Source organism: Ricinus communis, chromosome 10, assembly GCF_019578655.1.
Source record: "Ricinus communis isolate WT05 ecotype wild-type chromosome 10, ASM1957865v1, whole genome shotgun sequence".
In the NCBI taxonomy this organism is placed as follows: Eukaryota; Viridiplantae; Streptophyta; class Magnoliopsida; order Malpighiales; family Euphorbiaceae; genus Ricinus; species Ricinus communis.
Genome location: NC_063265.1, coordinates 9,778,208 through 9,799,349, shown reverse-complemented (window position 1 = coordinate 9,799,349; position 21,142 = coordinate 9,778,208). Strand labels below are relative to the sequence as shown.

At 33.5% G+C, this 21,142-nt stretch overlaps 6 protein-coding genes across 9 annotated transcripts; 4 read left to right on the top strand and 2 right to left on the bottom strand.

Moving 5' to 3' along the window:
• The first annotated feature begins 1,288 nt into the window (after window positions 1-1,288).
• On the top strand, window positions 1,289-3,056 carry LOC8282386 (annexin Gh1). Of its 2 annotated transcripts, none has more exons than XM_015723311.3 (4): window positions 1,289-1,870; window positions 2,022-2,240; window positions 2,417-2,506; window positions 2,626-2,746. In XM_015723311.3, the coding sequence occupies exons 1-4, from the start codon at window positions 1,433-1,435 to the stop codon at window positions 2,695-2,697; spliced, it is 819 nt and encodes a 272-aa protein (XP_015578797.1). In that variant the 5' UTR covers window positions 1,289-1,432; the 3' UTR covers window positions 2,698-2,746. The 2 variants fall into 2 exon arrangements, with proteins under 2 accessions (XP_015578797.1, XP_002525720.1); XM_002525674.4 differs by having other exon boundaries at window positions 1,302-1,870; window positions 2,640-3,056.
• A 970-nt stretch (window positions 3,057-4,026) lies between these two features.
• Window positions 4,027-5,080, top strand: LOC8282385. Its single transcript, XM_002525673.4, has 2 exons — window positions 4,027-4,390; window positions 4,501-5,080. Exons 1-2 carry the CDS (start codon window positions 4,291-4,293, stop codon window positions 4,953-4,955), a joined length of 555 nt encoding a protein of 184 aa, XP_002525719.1. The 5' UTR covers window positions 4,027-4,290; the 3' UTR covers window positions 4,956-5,080.
• Window positions 5,081-7,533: 2,453 nt separating this feature from the next.
• Window positions 7,534-8,781, top strand: LOC8282384. The gene is made up of 2 exons (XM_002525672.3): window positions 7,534-8,229; window positions 8,335-8,781. Exons 1-2 carry the CDS (start codon window positions 8,046-8,048, stop codon window positions 8,730-8,732), a joined length of 582 nt encoding a protein of 193 aa, XP_002525718.2. The 5' UTR covers window positions 7,534-8,045; the 3' UTR covers window positions 8,733-8,781.
• A 1,525-nt stretch (window positions 8,782-10,306) lies between these two features.
• Window positions 10,307-17,598, top strand: LOC8282383. Of its 3 annotated transcripts, XM_015723333.3 has the most exons (12): window positions 10,317-12,267; window positions 12,969-13,058; window positions 13,139-13,372; window positions 13,454-13,675; window positions 13,789-13,897; window positions 14,681-14,839; window positions 15,755-15,822; window positions 15,909-15,988; window positions 16,208-16,284; window positions 16,375-16,409; window positions 16,586-16,631; window positions 17,394-17,598. In XM_015723333.3, the coding sequence occupies exons 1-12, from the start codon at window positions 10,576-10,578 to the stop codon at window positions 17,396-17,398; spliced, it is 2,817 nt and encodes a 938-aa protein (XP_015578819.2). In that variant the 5' UTR covers window positions 10,317-10,575; the 3' UTR covers window positions 17,399-17,598. The 3 variants fall into 3 exon arrangements, 2 of the variants coding, with proteins under 2 accessions (XP_015578820.1, XP_015578819.2); XM_015723334.3 differs by lacking the exons at window positions 15,909-15,988; window positions 16,208-16,284; window positions 16,375-16,409; window positions 16,586-16,631; window positions 17,394-17,598 and having other exon boundaries at window positions 10,307-12,267; window positions 15,539-15,823; XR_007214266.1 differs by lacking the exons at window positions 15,755-15,822; window positions 15,909-15,988; window positions 16,208-16,284; ... (1 more) ...; window positions 16,586-16,631; window positions 17,394-17,598 and adding an exon at window positions 14,269-14,346 and having other exon boundaries at window positions 10,312-12,267; window positions 14,681-14,821.
• Window positions 17,599-17,939: 341 nt separating this feature from the next.
• Window positions 17,940-18,930, bottom strand: LOC8282382 (blue copper protein 1a). The gene is made up of 2 exons (XM_025158545.2): window positions 18,333-18,930; window positions 17,940-18,160 (listed from the first exon to the last, which is right to left on the bottom strand). Exons 1-2 carry the CDS (start codon window positions 18,493-18,495, stop codon window positions 17,940-17,942), a joined length of 384 nt encoding a protein of 127 aa, XP_025014313.1. The 5' UTR covers window positions 18,496-18,930.
• Window positions 18,931-19,601: 671 nt separating this feature from the next.
• LOC8282381 (blue copper protein 1a) lies at window positions 19,602-20,622 on the bottom strand. Its single transcript, XM_025158550.2, has 2 exons — window positions 20,373-20,622; window positions 19,602-20,112 (listed from the first exon to the last, which is right to left on the bottom strand). Exons 1-2 carry the CDS (start codon window positions 20,536-20,538, stop codon window positions 19,808-19,810), a joined length of 471 nt encoding a protein of 156 aa, XP_025014318.1. The 5' UTR covers window positions 20,539-20,622; the 3' UTR covers window positions 19,602-19,807.
• Between the last annotated feature and the right edge of the window lie 520 nt (window positions 20,623-21,142).

Sequence of the window (21,142 nt, the reverse complement as noted above, 5' to 3'; positions counted from 1 at the left end):
GTAAATTGGAAAGAGAAGAAAAGTAGAAGGTGAAGGTTGTTCTGTCATTATGATTCTTTTCTTAGTCAACATGCAATGAGAAGATAAAAAGCAGTGAATTTTGTTGGACTTTGTCTCTCTTTTGTTCCCTTGTTTGTGCTGTGTGGCTCCGTCTCATCTTCCTTCCTTCTTTCTTTCTATCCAAAATCCATCTACAGGTTTTATCAGTTTCTTTTCTTCCTTTTTTTTTTTTTTTTTTTTTTAAAAAAAAAGCTATAACTTCCTCATTTTAACTTTTTTATTTTTTATTTTTATTACTATAAAATTTATATTATTCCTTTTTCAATTAATCATTTTAGTCGGTTAGAAATAACATTTTACATATTAAAATGTTTATATAATATATTTTAAACAATAAATTTATTTAATATCTTTCTTTTAAATAATTTTATATTTTTTATTCATTTCTCAGTAATAATTTTTTTAAATCGTGATTTGTTTCTCAAAAAAATTGAAAAATCATTCATCCAAGTAAAATAATTTTTAAAAATCAAATAATATTGTCCATATTTTTATATTCACTTTTGTTTCACCTCGAAACAATACGAAAAAGATATATATTTTATGTTAAAAAACAATGAGTTTTAGAAATAAAAAACTAATGATTAATTTCTTTTTTTATAAAAAATAGAAATAATAAAGTTAATTCAATATATTCTTTGCTTTCTTTAGTATTTAAAAAAAAAGATTCAACAGAAAATAAAAATAAGAAAATCATAAAAAAAAAAAAAGAGAGCTGAAAGAGAAAATGTTTATAAGTAACATGAGATAATTAAGTTATTTTATAGGTAAAATCAGATAAAACAGAAACATCACATTATCGTGTATAGCTTACCCTTTAACTAACCCCTTTTCTTTTTGGATACAATACTTTTTTATGCGATTCTTAATTACAACATCAAAATCATCCTGGCCTAACTCAAATCCAAGTTGGACCAATACCAACTCTGTGAACAGTTCACTAAAATTGACATAGGATTGACAAGGAAACCATAGTAATAACAATAATACTAAATGCAGCAGAAAAACCTGCAAACTTGGTTCCATGTTTTAAATGATAAAGTGGGATAATGGCAAAAGAGGCCTATGAAAAAAGGCTGTGGCAACTGGAATGGGCATTGAAAAGTTTGCCAAAAAGAGGCCATTTCTTAGTCATAGTCTATTAGGAAATCCATGAAATCTAGCTACAAAACAAAATTCACATGGCAGAGAAGTTTCTTGTTTCTTTCACTTATGGGGTGGTTGTTATTAGTCCAAAGCTTAAGTACACACCAATGCCCACAAAAGTAAAAGTTTCTTTCTTTGGTTGCAAGTCATTGCTTGTCTATATAAAGAACAAAAGTGAGGTTCTTGATTTACTTTAAAGACCCAGAACCTTGATTATTTTTCTGCTATGGGAACCGAGATTCTAACTTGTTCTAGTCAGGGATTTGAGATAGAATGCAAAGAGATTCACGATTCTCCAGGAAGGATAAACCAGCTGGTTAGATCATTGGCTAGTAGATCCAAGCTTGAAAGGCAACAAATTAGAGAGACTTACAAGGTAATGTATGGAGAAGACATAACAAGTTTTCTTCAAAATGAGGCTAAAATTGGGTCTAAAGTTTGCGCAGCCTTGTCTATGTGGATGATAAACCCAAATGAACGTGATGCCATTGTAGCAAAGGAAGCTCTTGAACAAGGTTATACTAATTACAGGGCTCTTGTTGAAATTTTTGTGGGTAGAAAATCAAGTCATATTATGCTTATCAAACAAGCTTATCAATCAAGATTTAGAAGGCAATTGGACCAAGATATTATTAATCTTGAGCCGCCCCATCCATATCAGAAGGTAAAAGCTTGTTCAATCTTCTGTAAACTCCTCCAAGGAGGAATCTTGGTTTCAAGATTTTGCCCTACTCTTTTTTTTTTGTTTTGTTTTGGGTATATGCTAATTTGGTGCAGATGGGTATTTGTACAAATTCATGGGTTGGTTTTTGCAGATACTCGTAGCATTAGCAGCATCACATAAGGCTCACCAAGTGGATGTTAGCCAACATATAGCTAAATGTGATGCTAAAAGGCTACATGAAGCAGGGGAGGGAGGTTCAGGAGCCACTGAAGAAGCTGTTGTGCTTGAAATTTTAAGTAAAAGGAGCATTCCACAGATGAAACTGACTTTTTCTAGCTATAAACACATCTACGGTCACGAGTACACCAAGGTATAAAGTGTGACAAGTAATTCTTACCTAACATTTTGGCTTTGAGCTCATAATCCATCTACAATCATTTATAAGCTTGCAAGTTGAGCTAATTCCAGAAAGTAAAACTCTTGTTTATATTTTTCTCTTCAGATTTGAGTCATAAATCTCTTGCCTTTGATTCATTATTTTTTCAGTCACTAAAGAAGGGAAACTCCAGGGCATTTGATGATGCACTGAAAACTGTCATAAAATGCATGTGCTATCCACCTAACTATTATGCAAAGGTAATTGCTCATCTTTACTGATTTCTGCATGCTTTTTCGTTAGGCTATGTGCATCAGGTCCTTAAACAAGTGGTACCAAAGAAAAGGGTGCCTAATTTCATCTAATAAAAGTTCGTTAGAGAACTAAGTGCAGGCATTATATACAAGCATTAAAGGGAGGACAACTGACAAGGGTGCCTTGTCAAGGGTGATGATGAGCAGAGCTGAGGTAGACATGGATGAAATTCAAGTGATTCTGAAGAAGAAACATGGAGTGGAATTGAGAGATGCAATATGTGAGAGCGTTCCGTCTGGAGAGTACAGAGATTTTCTTGTTGCTTTGGCCACAAATACAGCTGCAACTACTAGCCATTGTCATTTTTAGTTGGTTGAAATGATTCTGTTATGACAGAGTTTTGCTTAGAAAAGCGGGGTTAAGAAATTATATAATAGAAATTTCAGTTCTTGCTTTGGGTTGATGTACATTTGTTACCTAAATCTAGCACCAGAATTGTGTAATGTATTTGACTAATATTACTAGTGGAATGCAAAGACATCATTGCCTTTTATACTTTAGTCCTCCACTTGTTCCCTAATAAGCTTTTGTGGATCATGTGGTGCTGGTACGGGACAGCCCTTTATAAATACAATGGGCAATAAACAAATGGCATGCAGATAATTTATGTATAGATATGAAAATTGTGCTTGACTTTTTTATCCAATGGGAAGGCATCTAATAATAAAGTGATTATATATACCTCTAGTTACCATCCATGAATTTTTAAATCTTTCAAGAAAAAGCTTTGATTTGATTTGTTCTCCCATTTTGTCTATACTATAAAGAGTAGGAGCCGTCCTTGTCCAGAAACATGGTTATTGTCATGATCCACTTGGATGGCTTACTAGATTTTCAACTATACTTCAAATGCTTAACAAATACAAGTCCAACGACATATATAGGATCTTACCTAAACTTTTGTGATTCACAAAAATAAAGCCACATCCTACCTACCATCATCGGCATGTTGCCAACGGATATAGTGTACATCTGTATGTAATTTTCTCAGTAAAGATAACTAAAAAGACTTCAACAGATCCCGACCCACAACTTTTTTCTGCAGTGGGGAACTTTGCAAGGACAGGAACAACATAGTTATTGTTCCAAAGGGTAAATTTTGTAAAACGTTAAATTGTTCATATTTCTATAATATGTAGGCCATATCAATTCGAATGATTGTACAAGTTCATCAGACGAAGAAACAAACTAGTGACAGAAGTTTTAGTTAACCACTTGATTGCATAGTCATTAATGAACCACCATGCCATGAGCTAACGATTACAATAGATAGCACTAATGACAGTTCTATAATATTAGTCAGAGGTGAAGCTTGAAGTAGAAATGAATCCAATTCTTTAGATAAGTTGTGGGTTATTAGAGACAACACAGTTGGTTAAGTATTTGCCTGTATAAGTTTTCTCTGCAGAGAACTAAACAGAGGAAAAAGGTAAGGAGAAGTTTAATGATTGAAAGAAGGAATGGATTCTCATGGATAAAGAGAAGGAGATCGATCATCCATACTTGAAGGTATACAACATGTCTCGAATCCTTAGATATTAGAAGAAGAATTATTCGCTTCAAGATGTAGTCCAAAAGCAACCTCTAATTTTTTAGCCCACATGCATCTTCTTATAGAGCAAGCTCCCCATGAACATATAAAAAGAGGTACAGGGAAAGCAGCCTATGTATCTTACAAGAATTTCAAGAAACGAAAACCAAAACAAAACAAGTTAGCAATTGAGCATCAATGGCTGGAACTGCTGTTAATACCTTGTACGAGGATTTTGAGCCCTTCTGCAAGTGGCAGAGAGATCAAGGACGTGACACTCTTGAGGTTCATCTCCAAGGTGTCATAATATTCTTACCATTTACATTTCTCTTTACTTATTTTTATTTTGAAATTTTAAATTTTATTTATTAAATAGCCACATTTACAAATTCTTGTCACCGTGTACAGGCTTCAAGAAGGATCAATTGAAAATTCAACTGAGCAATCTTGGAGTCATTGCAATTACAGGGGAACGTCCTTTAGAAGAGAACAAAATCAGTCGCTTTCGTAAAGAAATAAGGCTTAGAAAAGATTCTTACAAAAAAAACGAAATTCATGCAAGACTGACTGGTGGTATTCTTTGTATGGTTCTTCCAAAGAAAACGCCATTATCATCTTCTACTCAAGATCAGCCAACATCATTGCCACCCCCGAAAAATCAAGAAGATGAAAAAAGCTCGAATAAGGATAGAGAAAATGCTGTATGTAGGCTGCGGAATTTAGTTTTGAATAAGCTTCAAATATTGACGAGCAAGAAGAACATGGGTAGGAATGTTGCAGTAGCAGTTGCTCTAGTGATGGTTCTTGGCGCATTTCTGGTGTACAAATATGGGCACCCCTTTCAATCTCATGTTGAAAACTAAATGTTGCTATGGATTATTTTCTTAAGTTGTTACACTCTTCTGTACCTCTTTGCTACTATTTCTATAAAACTGTTTCGAAATGTTGATCAAGAATATATTGTGGGTTGAACTGGAAATTATAAGAATGAGCTTGGGTTCGTAGTATTTGCAATAAATAAATAAAAATATAATATATATAGTTCGTTTTAAAATAAAGTAATCATATTTACTTTAATCCACCAATCAGATTATGACAATTTACATAATTCTTTTAAAAAAAAATTAGTAACCTCTAATTATAGGTTACTAAGTAAAATGAAATTTGCTAAAAGTAACATAAGGTAGTTTTAAAACACTCTTAAAATATACGAAAAATTAGTTTAATTTATGAAAAATTATGAAAAATATGAAGATAATTGTCATTTTTCATAATTCAGCAATAAATTTTTGTGATTACCAAATTTTTTATTATTTTTCATAAATTTGCCAATTTTTTCATAAATCATAAAATTTTGTAAAAATTATCATTTTTTCGTAATATCATTCATTTTTTCGCAACTAGTTTCACTCATAAAAAATTGATATAATTTGTGAAAAAAATGAAAATGATTTTCATTTTTCATAATTTAGCAATATATTCTGCGATTATGAAAAATTTAGTATTTTTTATAATTTTTTTAATTTTTTCGTAAATCATGAAATTTTGCAAAAATAATTATTTTTTCGTAATATCATTCGTTTTTTTGGCAACTAGTAACACTTATGAAAAATTAGCATAATTTACGAGAAAATATAAAAAATATCGTTGTTTTTATAAAATATTAATCATTTTCATAATTATAAAATTATAGAGGGTTCAACAGATTGTCAGTCATCTTTACTTATAAAATTTAAAAAATAAAATTTAAGCTAATTAGGAATCAATAGTATTTAAAACAAAATAAAGTTACTTTTTTTTTAAATAAAGTCACTCTAGAAAGAACCATATATATATTGATATTATAGTTATTTTTAAATTCATAAAGTATTTACAAGTTTTTGTCATTTTCTTATTTTTTTATATATATGTCAAATATCTATAAAAATTATTTTAGAAATATTTAAAAATTTAAATAATTACCTTCATAAAAGAACTTTAAAGTAGCCTGGACCAACTATAATTCATTAGTGTCAAACAAAAAAAATCTGGCTGTCTCTTCTCTTTTTCTCTTATGTTTTTATTTGTCATTAAAGTTTAATCTATTGGTCCACTATAGGGAAAGAATTTTATGGTACACCATTATAAGAGTGTTGAGTTTTTTTTCTATAAGAGCGGTGAAGAGAAAAAGAAGAAGATAAAATTCGACATCTAAATAATCAAGCTTATTAAAAAATATCTATAAAGTCAATATGTGACTTAGTGTTATCGAGTGTAGCGTTCTTTTCATAAAATTATAATCTACTGCTTTATCAACACAATTAATAATTGTTATATTTTTTTTTTATATTTGATATTTATTTTTATTTTTTATATCAAAATATATTTATTAATTTTTATTAGTGAATATCTATATTTAAAAAAAAAACTATAATTCATTATTAAAATGAATGGTTGGACACTTTTTTTTTTTTTTTTTCTTATCAAGTACCGCTTTGGTTGGACAACTAATATGGCTAGTGTAGCGAAATTATGTATTCAAGTGAGCGACCCTCTATAGCTGCTTAACTTTTTATATGGCCACTGCAAATTTTAGTATTAGTAATGCTCTTGAAACCTTTTCTTCTTTTTCTTCACATGACATATTAGTGTCAAATTTTTGTGCTGGAGAAGATGATTTGTTTTTGAAAAGAAAAATAGTGAATTGTGGGCTACATTTGATGATTTCTAAAAATTGATATTTGAAAATTTAGGGGTTTAATTAGGATATTTTATTTTGGCTGTATTAGAAGAAAGTAAAAAAAGTAATACTACAAAAACACACCGTTGAGTTGGTGGATCTCATGTGGGTCTAAGTGTTTCAGTCACCAAATTCCATTTGCTAACAGGTAGGATTGATTTCACCCAAATTCAGCTTTGAATTAAATTGGAAAAAAGTAATAAAATTTGTATAACTTTTTGTGGGTAAGGAAAAGAGTTAAAAAGATAAGGGAGCAATTTGTATTTTTAAGAAATGCAATTATAATATTTTCATAATATGAAAAGTTTCCAAAAAGAATAAGGGGGGTGACTCTCTGTTGACAAGTTTGTTTATAAAATATTAATACTTTCCAGAATCTTGATCTTCCTGTGAATTAACTTGTAGCTATCAATTGGTGTGAAAAATAATATTGGAGTGTAAATAGACCAAGTTTTGTTGCAACACAAACAAACTGATAGGCACTCATAATAATATGGAATTATAGTTAGAAATCTATTAAAAAATATACATATATGAGAGACAAAAAAATAAAAAAATAAAATTGAAAAAAATATTGAGTGCTATGAGATATATTAATAAACTAATGTGAATTTTATTTAAAAATTATACCTATTCTGCTAGAATTGGATTTAGCTGTAATTAATTTCATACAAATTTAAATATATAAAATTATAAATTAATGTTTATTTCATTCAATATAAATAAATTTTGAATTTATAAATAAATTTTAACCAAACGTAAAATTACAGAGTTAGAATTTTATTATATAGAGTGAGTTGAGCTAGAATGAAATTTAAGAAAAAAATGGAATTTTAAGAGGGATTAAAATACAATTAAAATCTTAGAAAGTTAAGGAGTGGCGTGGACTCCAGCCCCCACCTATGTCGTTGTTTATATCTAATGTTATGTTTGATTCTCATCGTTTTTAATTTAGTCCAAAATGTAAGATAAGAATCTAAAAATTAGGTCCAATTTTCTCAAGGAATCTTTCTTAAATTCTTTTACCCCCAAAATTAGTAAATTCTTTTATTAATTTACAGAAAAAAAAAAAAAGGAAAACTTAAATGTACCACAGGTCAAGATTCTTAAATAATAATATTGTAATGCAAAGGAAATAAAAAGCAACTCACTTCCTTGAAAAACCAAAAAAGAATTATTCTTTCCCCGGAGGAAATCCAAAAGAAAGCTCTCTTGAAAAAAAGTATAAAAAGAGATGTTAGAAATCCTTATCATATCTCCTTCAGGACTGATCAGCAGCATGAAAGAAACCCAGAGCAGAAAGGTTCCACCCATGGAAACAACAGCTGCAGGCATCAAAACCTCTTATGAAGATTTTGAACCATATTGCAAGTGGCAAACAGAGGAAGGATGTGATTCCCTTCAGCTCCATCTTCAAGGTAAATTTCTTCCTTTCTTTTTCTGTATACGCGCAAGAATCCCTTAATATTTATGTATATATACTTGGGTCTTTTTCTATTCTTATAATCAGTATATACATATAGATTACAAGAAAGAACAACTCAAGGTTCAGCTAAAGAGTGGCATTTTAGTCATCACTGGAGAACGTCCTATAAATAATAATCTCCTGAGTCGTTTCCGCAAAGAAATTAAAGTTTCCAAGCATTGCAAAACGTCTGAAATTCGTGCCAAGTTCAGCAGCCGAGGAGTTCTTACTATATCACTTCCTAAGATAACCCCATCTAAAGATTTAGGCAGCAATGGAGATAGCACCTCATTCAATGCATGTTTGCCATCGATTTACCTTGTCGGCCGAGAAAGTTCAAGTTCCAGGCCCAGACTATATGCTAAGTTGGCTGGACAAGTTGCAGTGATGGCACTGGCCATGGCTTTTGGAGCATTTGTTTACAAGTATTGTTACTGCGTTCATGTCCAGTGCTAATTGTTTCGTAATGTTGCTTCAATAATATTGGATTTCTAAATATGCATGACATTATCATCTTCAGAAGCTTTTATAAATGTTGGTTCTTTAATTGAATTTCCAATGCTACTCTTAACAGAAAATCTGCTGGTTCATTTTTTTTCTTTTGGGGTCATAACAAGATTATATGCTAATACTCTAAAAGGGCAGTTTTATTGATCACAATCCAAAGCCTCAAAGCTGTAAAATCCAGACATTATAGTTTCACCTAGAACTCAGGCCTGAGTAAACCCAACCATCCATTAACTATTTGAAATTAATTTAAACAAATACTCAAGATTTGATTCATATGTTACATTGACTAAAATTGTATTTCTGTTTTGACTCCATACAATAGATCGAAAAAGAAAAAGAAAAAGAAAAATAAAGCAATAACGAACGAAAATGATTCGTCCATTATAATTATATAATTTGCAGGAATAAGTAGATGAAAAATATAATATATCTAGCAGTCTATATTTAATCACTTAAAATTTTCATTTCTCTTCAATCTATTTAACAATTGCTTAACAAAATATAAGGAACAATTGCACAATTACCCAAAGTGGTGACAATAATTCGATGAGGTCGTATCTCATGTGTTATGCACCAGCAACCTAAGAATTTTACATAAGCAAAAAAAGAAAGACCTTAAGAATTTTAGAGAATCAATTAAACACCTAGTATTTATTTTGTCCCAATAAAATCCTAATCTTTTCTAAGAAGTTCAATTAAACCCTATGCATCATGTCAATTTACAGTTTGTCTCGATTACATATTCTATTATTTAAGGCTAATATATATAAATCATCTATTAGTTTGGTATATAGGTGGAGACATATACCAAATTTAAATAAAAATATTCTAAATCAAAATTTAAAGAAAAAAACACTACTCAAGATTTATTTAATCCAAGATTTGAGGCAATAACAATCATTACATAGCCAAAAAAATTAAAAACAATTCGTTTCCAGCTAGTAAGAACCTTTCATCTTCATACATTTGGCCAGGAAAAATAGCCCAGTCTTCTTTCCTTAATCGCTAAGGTGGTGGTGTGTCAACAATGGAAAACTCATAGTGTTGCTAAATAAATGTTAAAAATTGCTATGAAGCTTTGAGTTTCTCCTCCATTTTTGGCTGCCTCTCGCCATTTTATTGTTGCCGGAACCACCTATGAATGACCTCGTCGAGTTCAATATTTTTTTGGTTGGAATTTAATGTCTAAATTCTAGACATTTTTGTTTATCTGTTTAAAGAAGATAATTCTCATATTAATTTTCTAAATTCTATTACTTAAGTTGAAAAATAAATATAGCAAAATAAATTAAAACAATGTATGGCTATGTGACCAAATTATTGGATGCAAATTTAAGTAAAGCACCATTAGTGACGAAAATATTGACCGCATTATGTAACTGGAATTTTTTTTTTTTTTTTTATCAATTAGAAGAAAATGTAACTGGAATTTAATTAAACTCTTTTGAAAACATATAAGATTTAATTGAAATAAATTAAACATTAAGTGTCTAATTGACTTTTCCTAAAGATAATAAAATATGCCATAAGGAAAATATAATATAGTATTTTACTTAACGAAGATATAGTTTAGATCAGGTGATGAAAGTACACGTGGAATTTCAACTCAACTCAATCAGAGATCGACTCTCTCATCAGCTTTCCCTTAATATAAAACATTTACATTATTAGGAAAAAAGAAAAAAAAGAAAGGAAAAAGGAGCCGCACTAATCTCACGTCTCTCGTTGTACCGAACCAAAACGGTAAACTAATTATCGATTCCGGTCAATTGGAAACAGAAAAAGAACGATGGCACCAAAGAAGCAGGCACCACCAGGTCCCCGCCCTACACGCCTCACTAGAGCCACCGCCAAGCTCGTTGCACCTCACCTTAAATCCCCGGACAATGGTGGCACCAAAACGACACCTCAATCAGCTTCTCATGTTGCCGTTTTGCAGGCCGAGGCTAAAGCTCCGATTATAAAGGAAGCAACTTCGGTTGCAATTGCAATTGGTGTTGTTGAAAGCAGCTGTATAGATGAGAAGCAGGAAAGTTGTTTGATTGATATGAAACAGAATGAAAGAAATAATTGCGCGGGAAACGAAACCCTAGCTCTGGAGGAGAATAATGTGGTTGTGCGTGAATTAGATGCACTGAAAGAGGTTGACGTTGAGGTTAAGCCGAAGAAGAAGGTAAAGAAGAAGGTAGTGGTGAAGAAGGTTGTGAAGAAAGTGGTGAAAAAGAGAGTGCCTAAATCCATGATTAAAGACTTGGCTACTTGTTCCTCTAAACAATTGACCACTAAAGTAGAGGTTTTTCATAATGATGACGACGGCTATGATGATAATGATGGCAGTGAAAAGATTTGCAGTGAAGGAGTAGAGGATGATAAAGATTCGGAGAAGCAAACAGAGACTTTTGATAGTGAACGTAATGGTTCGATTCTAGAGGATGAAAGTGGAAAGATTAAGGTTCAAAATTGCGATGTTGGTGTGCCATTGGAAAAAGCTGTTTCTATGCAAGGTGATAATTTGAAAACCATTCCTGAAGCTGGAAAACAAGAATCCATTGTGACTGGAATTCCAGTGGATGCAGAAAAGAATAAGGGTGCAGTTCAAGATTCTCATTCTGCTGCCACTGAAATGGTGAACCCGGAGTTAGTTCACGAAGTTGTAGTTCGAAATTCTGATTCTTCTACTGAATCGCCCATGGAAGTGGTAAATGCAGAGTCAGTTAGGGATCTAAATAATGAATGTGTAGTTCGAAACTGTGATTCTGTTACTGAAATGCCCTTGGCAGCTGTGGACAAGCAGTTAATTGAGGATGCAAGTAATGAGGGTATAGTTCTAAAGTCTGATTCTTGTACTGGATTGCCCATGGCAGAGATGGTCTTGGAGTTAGTTGAGGATAGATGTAATGAGGCTGAAGTTCAAAAGTCTTATTCTACTTCTGAATTGCCCATAGAAGCGGTGAATGCGGATTTAGTTGGGGATACAAATAATGAGGGTGAAGTTCCTAGCTGTGGTTGTGCTACTATAGTGCCCATGGAAGTAGTGAACATGGATTTAGTTGGGGAAAGAAATAATGAGGGTGAAGTTCCAAATTCTGATTCTGCTACTGAATTGCCCAGGGAAGTAGTGAACGCAGATATAGTTGGGGATACAAATAGTGAGGGTGTGATTCAGGTTCTGGACTCAAGTAATGGTTATGATCAGGGAGGGAAGGAGGATAATGAGATGAATAATGGAAGGATAGCTTTGAGTGGGGAATTGGAAGCATTGGAGAGGAGGAGGAGGAGAAGAACAGAGATTTTCATTGGTGGGTTGAGCACTGATGCTAGGGAGGAGGATATCAGGAAAGTTTTTGGGGCAGTGGGTGAAATTGTCGAATTGAGGTTAGTGACCAATAGCAAGACAGGAAAGAATAAACGCTTTGCATTTCTGAGGTATTCTTCAGCCGCTGATGCGAAGAAGGCATTGGAAAAATATGCAAAAGTTGAGGTATTTAAATTTCTTACTATCTGAGACTAAATAGTGAGCTTGCTGTTAACATAATATATGATAACAGTGTTAATCGGTAATTAACTATCCTTTTCTTTTCCTAGAGAATTACATGTTATGTCTAGTAGTTTTATTATTTCTGCTTCTCAGCTCCTTAATTCTCTAAATGCATCATCAATCACTGTGAGGGTCTTTATGTTCTAGCTTGCGATAACCCTTTTGCTAGGATAAGTACTATTTCTTAGTTCAATGCAAGTCTATATCTAAAATGCTTCATGAAGGTTATATATATGTTTGCTTTTTCAAATGTTATTACAACCGAATTTCAAGTTTCTACTACATTTGTTGATTCAGATTGAAACAGGTGGTTTTCTTTGAACTAATGATTTAGTGCATTACTAATTTGACTATTCCCTTAACACAAATAATTAATTGATGTGATTTATTCCCTTAATGACTATAGTTCTCATAGGGCACAACGAAGTCTTCAATCTAGCAAGATCATGGGATAGTCCTAATCATGACAATAAGGATATCATTGTTTTGTGTAATGGTTAAACTTACTTGGACACTTATCCATTTGTCATTGTCATGTCCTGCATGATCTTAGTTACTTGTAAGGCCTTCAGGGTTTGATTTTAATATTCAATTTATCATTTGGCTAATCTTCTCTCTTTCTCTCTCTTAATGTTGAATGATAGATTTGTGGAAAGCAGTGTGCTGTAGCACCTGTTGAGGGCAATGACACAATTTTTCTTGGTAACATTGACAAGAAATGGACAAATGGAGATGTAAGTTTTTCCACATTTATTGATTTCTTTCCTACAGTTTTGAATAATGTGTATCAATATGACGTGTTTCATTTGGGCAGGTCATCAAACTGTTGCAAGAGATAGGAATTGAGAAAATAGATAAGGTCATAGTGATGACTGATCCTTCTAATGTGGGACGTAATCGCGGGTTTGCATTTGTAGAACTTGAAACTCACAAAGATGCTCAAATTGCTTTCAAGAAACTTCATAAGAAGGACCTAGGAAAGCTTCAAAATATAAAAGTTGCTTGGGCTGAGCCCTTAAGTGAGCCAGATGAAGAAGAACTGCTGAAGGTTTGTCTACTGAGGCTTCTCAACTTCATCTCTACTAGGATATCTACTGAATTATTCTGCACTTACCTGTTCCTTTTGCAGGTGAAGTCCGTTTATGCAGAGTACTTACCTCCTTCATGGGATGAAGAGAAACTGAGAAGTTACTTTACAAAGTTCGGAGAAATTGAGAATATTGTTCTTTCCCGAAATCTGCATTCCTCGAGGAGAAAAGACTTTGCCTTTATTAATTTTAGCACCCGTGAAGCTGCTCTTGCTTGCATAGAATCATTCTACCATGAGACATTGACTAATGAGGGATCTCAGGTTATTTATTTTTGCACAAAGACAGTTTGATTGCTAGCAAATTTTTCTGATGACTTCTTTTGAAATAATATGTATTCTTTTGATTACTAAAAATGATATTCAACATGATTTAGGTAAATGTGAAGGTATCCCTTGCGAAGCCTATACCTAAGGGCAAGCCCCATAAGAGAGTCTCCAAGCCTACTATAAAAGAAATCTCCAAACCAAAGCATGCAACACAATGTGAGTGTTTGTTTTCTCCTGGGGCAAACATATTTTCAAATTGAACATTAGCTGATAGAATATATTCTTAAGTTACTGAGGAATTGGATCAAATAAGAGCAGAAGAGTAGTTCTGAGTATTTTTTATTAGCATGTTGAGTGTATTCCAATTACCAAGTTATTTCTTAACAAAAGGGAGAAGAGAAAAAGAAGAAAAGTATCATGCATAAGGTTTTGTAAAATCATCTTTATAATATTATGCTGTGTGTGTGTATTTGTAAATTATGAACACTGAAATGGCCTTATAGGTCCATCTTCCTCGTATAACCTGTTACTGGCTATTTGTCCATCTTTCATGCATATTCTGTTATTGGCTGATTGGGACAATACAGAGCTGTCATATGGTACTGCTTAGAGAATGCTTATTTGGAAGGAGATTTGGCATGTCATGTTTCTCACATGTCCAATGGGTATGGTTTTTTTTCCAAAACATTTGTTTTGTCAGTTTTTTTGGCTTTTCTGATTTCAGAGAATCTTGCAATGGATGTTGGTGCATAGACCTTTGACTATAGTAGGAGTAAAGTGCTAATGGAAACTGCTCCTCTTTGTTTGATATGGATCTTATTCTTGGAATGAAAGACAGTAGAAAGATAATTGCTGGATCTAGTGATGTCTTTTCCCATGTGCTTTTATTCACACATGTTTTTACTCTATGCATTGCAAGAATATTTAAACAGTTTCTATCGATGATGAGAAACATTTCTTGTGATGAGATGATGAAGCAACACCTTTCATTTCTTTCAGATCCTGTAAAGCAAATTGAACTTAGAAACAAGGAGATTCCTGCAGTACGTAATAAGAGTCAAAGAACAGATGATTTAAGGTCACCTGGAACTTCTGAACTTGAACAACGATTAGCAGAGCGAGCTCTACGAAAGCAAATGCAAGCAAGAATAGGTCCAGGTATTTTGTTACCATGTCTATTTTTTCATTATGTACATTGTTCCTTGATGTGCTTCGTATTATGCTTGAATCAGAATATGTTCTTGATGGACATAGCAATAAAATATGATGTTTTTGCTTTATACTCAAAAACTTACTGGACTTACCTGCCTACTTTTAGCATTGGCACTGCAGTCTACTGCAGTTTCTTTTTTTCTCTTTTCCTTTTTTAATCTTTGATATAGTGTAGCTACAGAGGATTTATTTATATTCTGAACATAGATAAGTTGGTACAATTGCAAAATCGTGGGGAAGAGCTGTTAGTAGTCCTACTTCAATTAAATTACCTAATTAGCAATGGGTTTTGGGATTTAAGAAATCTTTTCACAAGTTGATGGTTGACCTTATACAGTTTCTCAAGACTTGCTACTATGTTCACCCTACTTTCCTAGCTACTCTTTCCCCCTAAATCCTATGACTCTATTGAGAGCTGAATATGGGTAAAACATTGTACCCTGATGATTTCATACTGAAAATGGTTCATAGCTGTATTATAATTGTTTTCTTACTAGGGTGTGGTTTTGTTTCTTCTCAAATATCCCGGCAGACTCACATGGCCATTTGCAAATGCCTAAACATTTTTTCGTTTCTGGATATAAGAAGACCATTCACATAAGCTGAATCTTCATCCTAAGATATGTGCATATTTACATCTTTCAGCATGTCCAGATGCATGGATGAAAGAAAGCGATAGATGTGCTGGCTTCCTTTTCTTGGCCCCTCTATTCCTCCCCTTCCTCGCATCCAAAAACGAAAAGAAGATTTTGGCTGCTCTCTCTTTTTCCAACTTTGCAATCTTTCATCTCAGCTCGTCCCCTAGCTGTATTAATTGCAGAGAAAAAAACTGAATGTCTAAATAAAGTGCCTTTTTCTCAGGGGTAGGAATCGCGAATCAGGCCTATTCTCAAGCATTACCTGGACAGAAACGCCCTTTTTCTGCATTAGTAAGTCCTTGACTGATTGCTGGGTGAATCCCATAACCTAAATCCTTGTCACCTGCCATTAACCTTTGTTTAAACTTTAAATGCAGGAAGATAATATGAGCTATTCAGATCCTAGAGGGCAGACACATATCCACATGGGAAGTTCTTTTCCAGTTCGAACTCTAAGGTACATTTAGTTTTAAGTCCTAATTTCTGAAATTGCTTAGGTTCAATACTTGGCGAGCAATCTCTCATGCATTCCATTTCAAGACCCCTCTCTCACCCTCTATGCGCACATGAGCATACACACAAATTGATGGATTGACAATGTCATCATTTAGATGGATTTATGCTTTTGTTAGTGACAACTAATTCCTCCTCCTTTTTTTTCTTTTGGCCTCCTTAGCCGTGGCGAAGTTCTCCCAGGGGCTGGGATGGTGCCTCATTCATACTACCAGCGACAAGGTGCTGATTATGGGTTAGGTAAAGTCATGTAGCATTGATTGTGGCTTTATGATATTATCAAATCATCTATTATTTTCACTTTATTTTTGGCATGTTTCTTCTTGTCAGGTCACAGATACTCAGATTATGCAAATGGCTTTCAGGTAATTATCGATGATGTATTTGTGAATTATCTATCTATTTAATTATTTAAATTCTTTTTCCTTTTGGTTTGGGGGGAGGTGCCTTTCTCTGTGGATAGGTAGATTTAATTTTCTCTGTCAGTATTATGTGTATATCCTTGATATGTGTTTAATAGTAATCTACGGTTTCATTGCAGAGGGAACAACCTCCTTACCGTGGAACTGGAAGAGACTACCACAGATGTAAGTCTATATTTTGGTCTAATTTTCATCTTAGTGTTATAACGTTCTTGAAATGTCCAAGAAAATTCATTGGGTTGGAAATTGGAATAGGAATTGGAACTATCTTTGACTCAAGAAATTCATTGTGCAGTTTCAACCTTGGAATTTCTTTTAATAATTCTCTTCTGTGTGTTTGATGTTTAGGGATTAGATTTTGGGATCCAAACATTAGCAGTTAGAAGTTTGAGCTTTTTGAGCTTGTGTTAATCTCAAATGCCAACTACTAGATTTTCAAACACTATTAAACACTTCAAACTAATGAGTGGGAGTCCAAGTGCTGGCTGTTGTCTCCCAACTACTAATCCAAATGCTCTTGAAGAATAAGCCTTCACTATTTTGTAGAGTTCTCCGTTTTGCAGGAAAGACATTTAAGAATAGGTTCTTAAACTTCCTGTGGAGTTCAAAACGGATTGATGTGTACTAATGGCTTTCACCTCAGTGTATGCTTATCTTTCTGTATATATATTTTATCTTCCAAACTTTTCGGGGTAAAGAATAAAGATATTCCTAGCCAAACTACAATTTACACGGCTCCTTTCGCTTTCATTTCTTAAATCTTTTTGAATCTTAGTAGGCTATAAATGCTGTAATGGTAAAAGAAATTCACGAAATTTAGGATATATGCCTTGTACTGTAACTAGGTGTGCAGTTTTAAGACCTTTTCATTTACGTAATAATCTATTTATCCCTTCTCCTTTCATTGATAGTTCTCCATTTGTGCAGATTGATGGGTTTATCTGATCTTTTTAGAAGGCTGAACAGCAAGCATTCAGGAGCAACCAAAAAATTTGTACTTTTGGCATGTCCAACTTGTATAATTTGTTATTGCACGAATAATGTATCATATTGTACAGAGCACCTGATTCCTTAATTGTAGACATATTTTAATTTTTAGTATTTATTTTATATAAATCCCTCTTTCCCATTCCCTGCTTGTGTTATGGATTTTAGTGAAATTTTTAAATTTAATATTTCACAGGATTTCTCTACTTCTCTTGTTATGTGTGGAATGAGAGGGAAAATTTGTCAGTGCAGGCAGCAGCAAAAGATGGCTACGACCACATACCTTAATGAGAAATGTTGATACAAGAAAACTTCCCCCTCCCCCTCGCACACCAAAAAAAGTGTCTGGTACAGGGAACCACAGCTTATTAAAGGCATGAGCTGCTTGATAGTTAGTAAAGACTTGTTGGAGAAGTATGCCTTATATATCAATTTGCAGTTATAAATATCAGGTCATATTGTAATCATCCTCTACATCTGTAGGAGTTAGTTGGATTCCGTAGCTGGCGTGGGTTCCAACCTCGCAGTGACTAGCTTCTGTCCAACCTCACAGCGACTTGAAACGCCACAAATGAACCATTTCTTACCTGGTAGGTCAAGTATGACTGTATCATTTCCACTGTTCATAAGAATTCCTGATGGATTGCATTCCTTGAAGCTAGTCCCGTTAACTCTGTACACGTTATGTGGTGAACACTGCAAAAATACTTTGTTCCAAGTAAATTAGAGTTTATCACATACATATAACCCCAGCTGTAACATGCCTTCACCAACTGACAAGTCAGCCAGGCATTTCTCAACTATAAGATAAAACATGAACCCCCCTGCTTTGGAAGAAAATTCAACAAAATAAACAGAGTTAGAAAATGAAAAGATTACCTAATCTGTCACCGGCGTAGAATGCTTTGCCATTACTCCATTCGGTACAGTTAACACCAACAGTCCAGCCTTTATCATCCCCAACAAGAAAATCAGTTGCCATAGCTACTGCAGGAAGGATAATTGCCACAATGGCGAAGACAACAAGCTGACTAGAAGCCATTGGAGATTAATTAAGTTGATACGGTTGCTTTTATTCAATCAATCTCCAAGTATGTGATTTTGCTCAAGCAATTAATGTGGTCTTACATGTATAGTTTTTAACTTCCATAATGAATATGCGTGGGATGTTCCATAAACACATGAAATAAAAAAATAAAATAAAAAAACAAAAGAAAACATTCGATTCGACGAATGACAGTGCAAAAATTAATTCTTTCTGTTTGTCTATTCAGGTGGCACCCTATGAATTATGAATTATCAAAAATAAAGAAGAAAGATGCTCATGCATTCTTCTGATGCTTAGAAAAGCTGTTCTATAGCAGTATTTTAAAATATATTAATGCATGAATAAATTAAATTATATTTACTTAATAACAAATATGTAAAAGATTGAAATCAATCACAACGTATTTTAATAGTTTTCATAATAGGGGACAAAACCGTGCGGCAAACCAGGACTAAAGCGGACATTTTCAAGACATTAAAATGGTGAATTTAATTAATATACTCTTACTATTACATTTCGTTGCCATTTCTCTAATGGTCGTGTCTGCTTTTTGTTAACGAAGTAACCATCAGCATTCACGCCGCTTTCTTTAATTTTCTTTATTCTCCTTCAGCTCTTAAATGATTCTATGTTTGCTATAATTTCTATTTCCTGTTCTTAGCTTCTATTTTTCAACTTTAAAATGTTTATTTTTGAAAATAAGCTAATAAAACTTAAGGTAAAGCGTATAATATTGTACAGGGCAACTGATTTGTTAATTCTGGACATGTTCTAATTATTCGTGTGTATTTGTTTAGATAAGGCTCTCTCTTTCCCCCACCCGCCAATACCATCCTCCCCTGCTTCTGTAATGATTCCCACTGTCTTGGAACTTTTATACAAATTCTCCATTCATCGTCCAACTAAACCAAATTTCACTTTGTTATGTGTGGAAACCTTGATTGTCTATTTCGGGACATGTTCAGTCTTTGAGGCAGAACTGTGGGTGGGGATCGCTAATGGGTTTGAACCCAGCTTGGTCAACGAGTTTTAGAAAAATTAATCCAGGTGGAGATGGAGCCCAAGACAGTGAGGGATCCAGTTTTCATGGTAACAACACAAGAGTGAATCATCAGCTTTGATTATTAATAAACTTCCTTGAACGGAATGTCACTCAGCAGAAAAACAAAAAGTCTAATACAGGGAATGCAGCGTGGTAAAGGCATAAGCTGCAACATATTATTAAAAAACACTAAAAACTTTATTTCCAGGAATCATATCCTATATGGCAATATATCAAATAGTAGTTATGATAATTAGAGTCAAGTCATATTGCGATCACCGCCACTACCACAGCAGCTGCAACGAAAATCTGGTACAAAGATGAGAGAAATCTGTAGGAATCATTAGAATCAGGAGCTGGTGCTGGTGCTGGACCATCAAGTACGTTAATGACTAGCTTCTGGCCTCGGCCACAGTGATCAGCAAAACCACAAATGTACCATTTTTTGCCTGGTAGGCTAAGTGGGACTATATCGTTTCCACTGTTCAAAAGAATTCCTGATGCATTGCATGCTTTGAAGGCTGTGCCGTCCACTTTATACACATTATGTGGTGATTCGTATTTGAACACTGCAAAGATTTTGTTGTAAATTAATTCAGCATCAATTTGGTTTATCCCAGAGTTTAAGTACATATATACAAACATGTATATATAGGCTAGCATGCAAATGGGTCCATTTGTAAGTGAGAACCTACCTCATGTGTCTCAGAGTCCAAGAGAAAAACAAAGGAAGGAGATAAATAATGAGGGAATTCCTTCCTACTTACCCTTTTGCCTTAAATGAAAATCCACAAGATTTAACAGAGTTGAAAATGAAAGAAAAGAGTACCTAATCTGTCACCAACATGAAATGCTTTGCCATTAGCCCATTCGGTATAGTTGACACCACCATCTGTCCAGCCTTTATTATCCCCAACAACAAAATCAGTTGCCATGGCTACTGCAGGAAGGATAATTGCCACAACGGCGAAGGCAAGAAGCTGGTTAGAAGCCATTGGTTGGAGATTGATAACTTAAGTTGATACGGTTGCTTTTATTTAAATTAATCCCCAAGTGTGGTTTTGCAGGAGGAAAATATTGTGGTCATATATATAGTTCTTAACTTCCATAATGAATATGCTTAGCAACCGGCAAAATAGCAGGCGTAAGAAAAAAAGAAGAAGAAAAAGAACATCGTATTACCCGTTTTTGACGAATGCTTTGTCTATTTATGAATTATATCAAGAATAAGCTTAAAGACAAAGTGTGCTTCTGCTCGCCTCCAAGTGTCATTGCCGGAAAGCCGAAATTACCAATGAACATTTATAAAGAATATATCAGTATCTTACGATTTTCCCCATGCTATAACTTTAATATGATTGGTTTTTGACTGGCCCTCACCATTTCTCTTGAGGTCGTGACAGTCTGTCACTTTTTGATGATGAAACAACAGTTGTGATTTTCTTATGGCATTCCATTCAACAGGATGTTAATTTGATCTTCATCCTCCTTAAGCTTGTAGGTTTTTCTCAGGAATTAAAGTTTACAATTCATTACATTCTGGTTTCCAATAATTTATTACATTCTGTTTTCGATTTTAATCATATATTTTTTTTAATC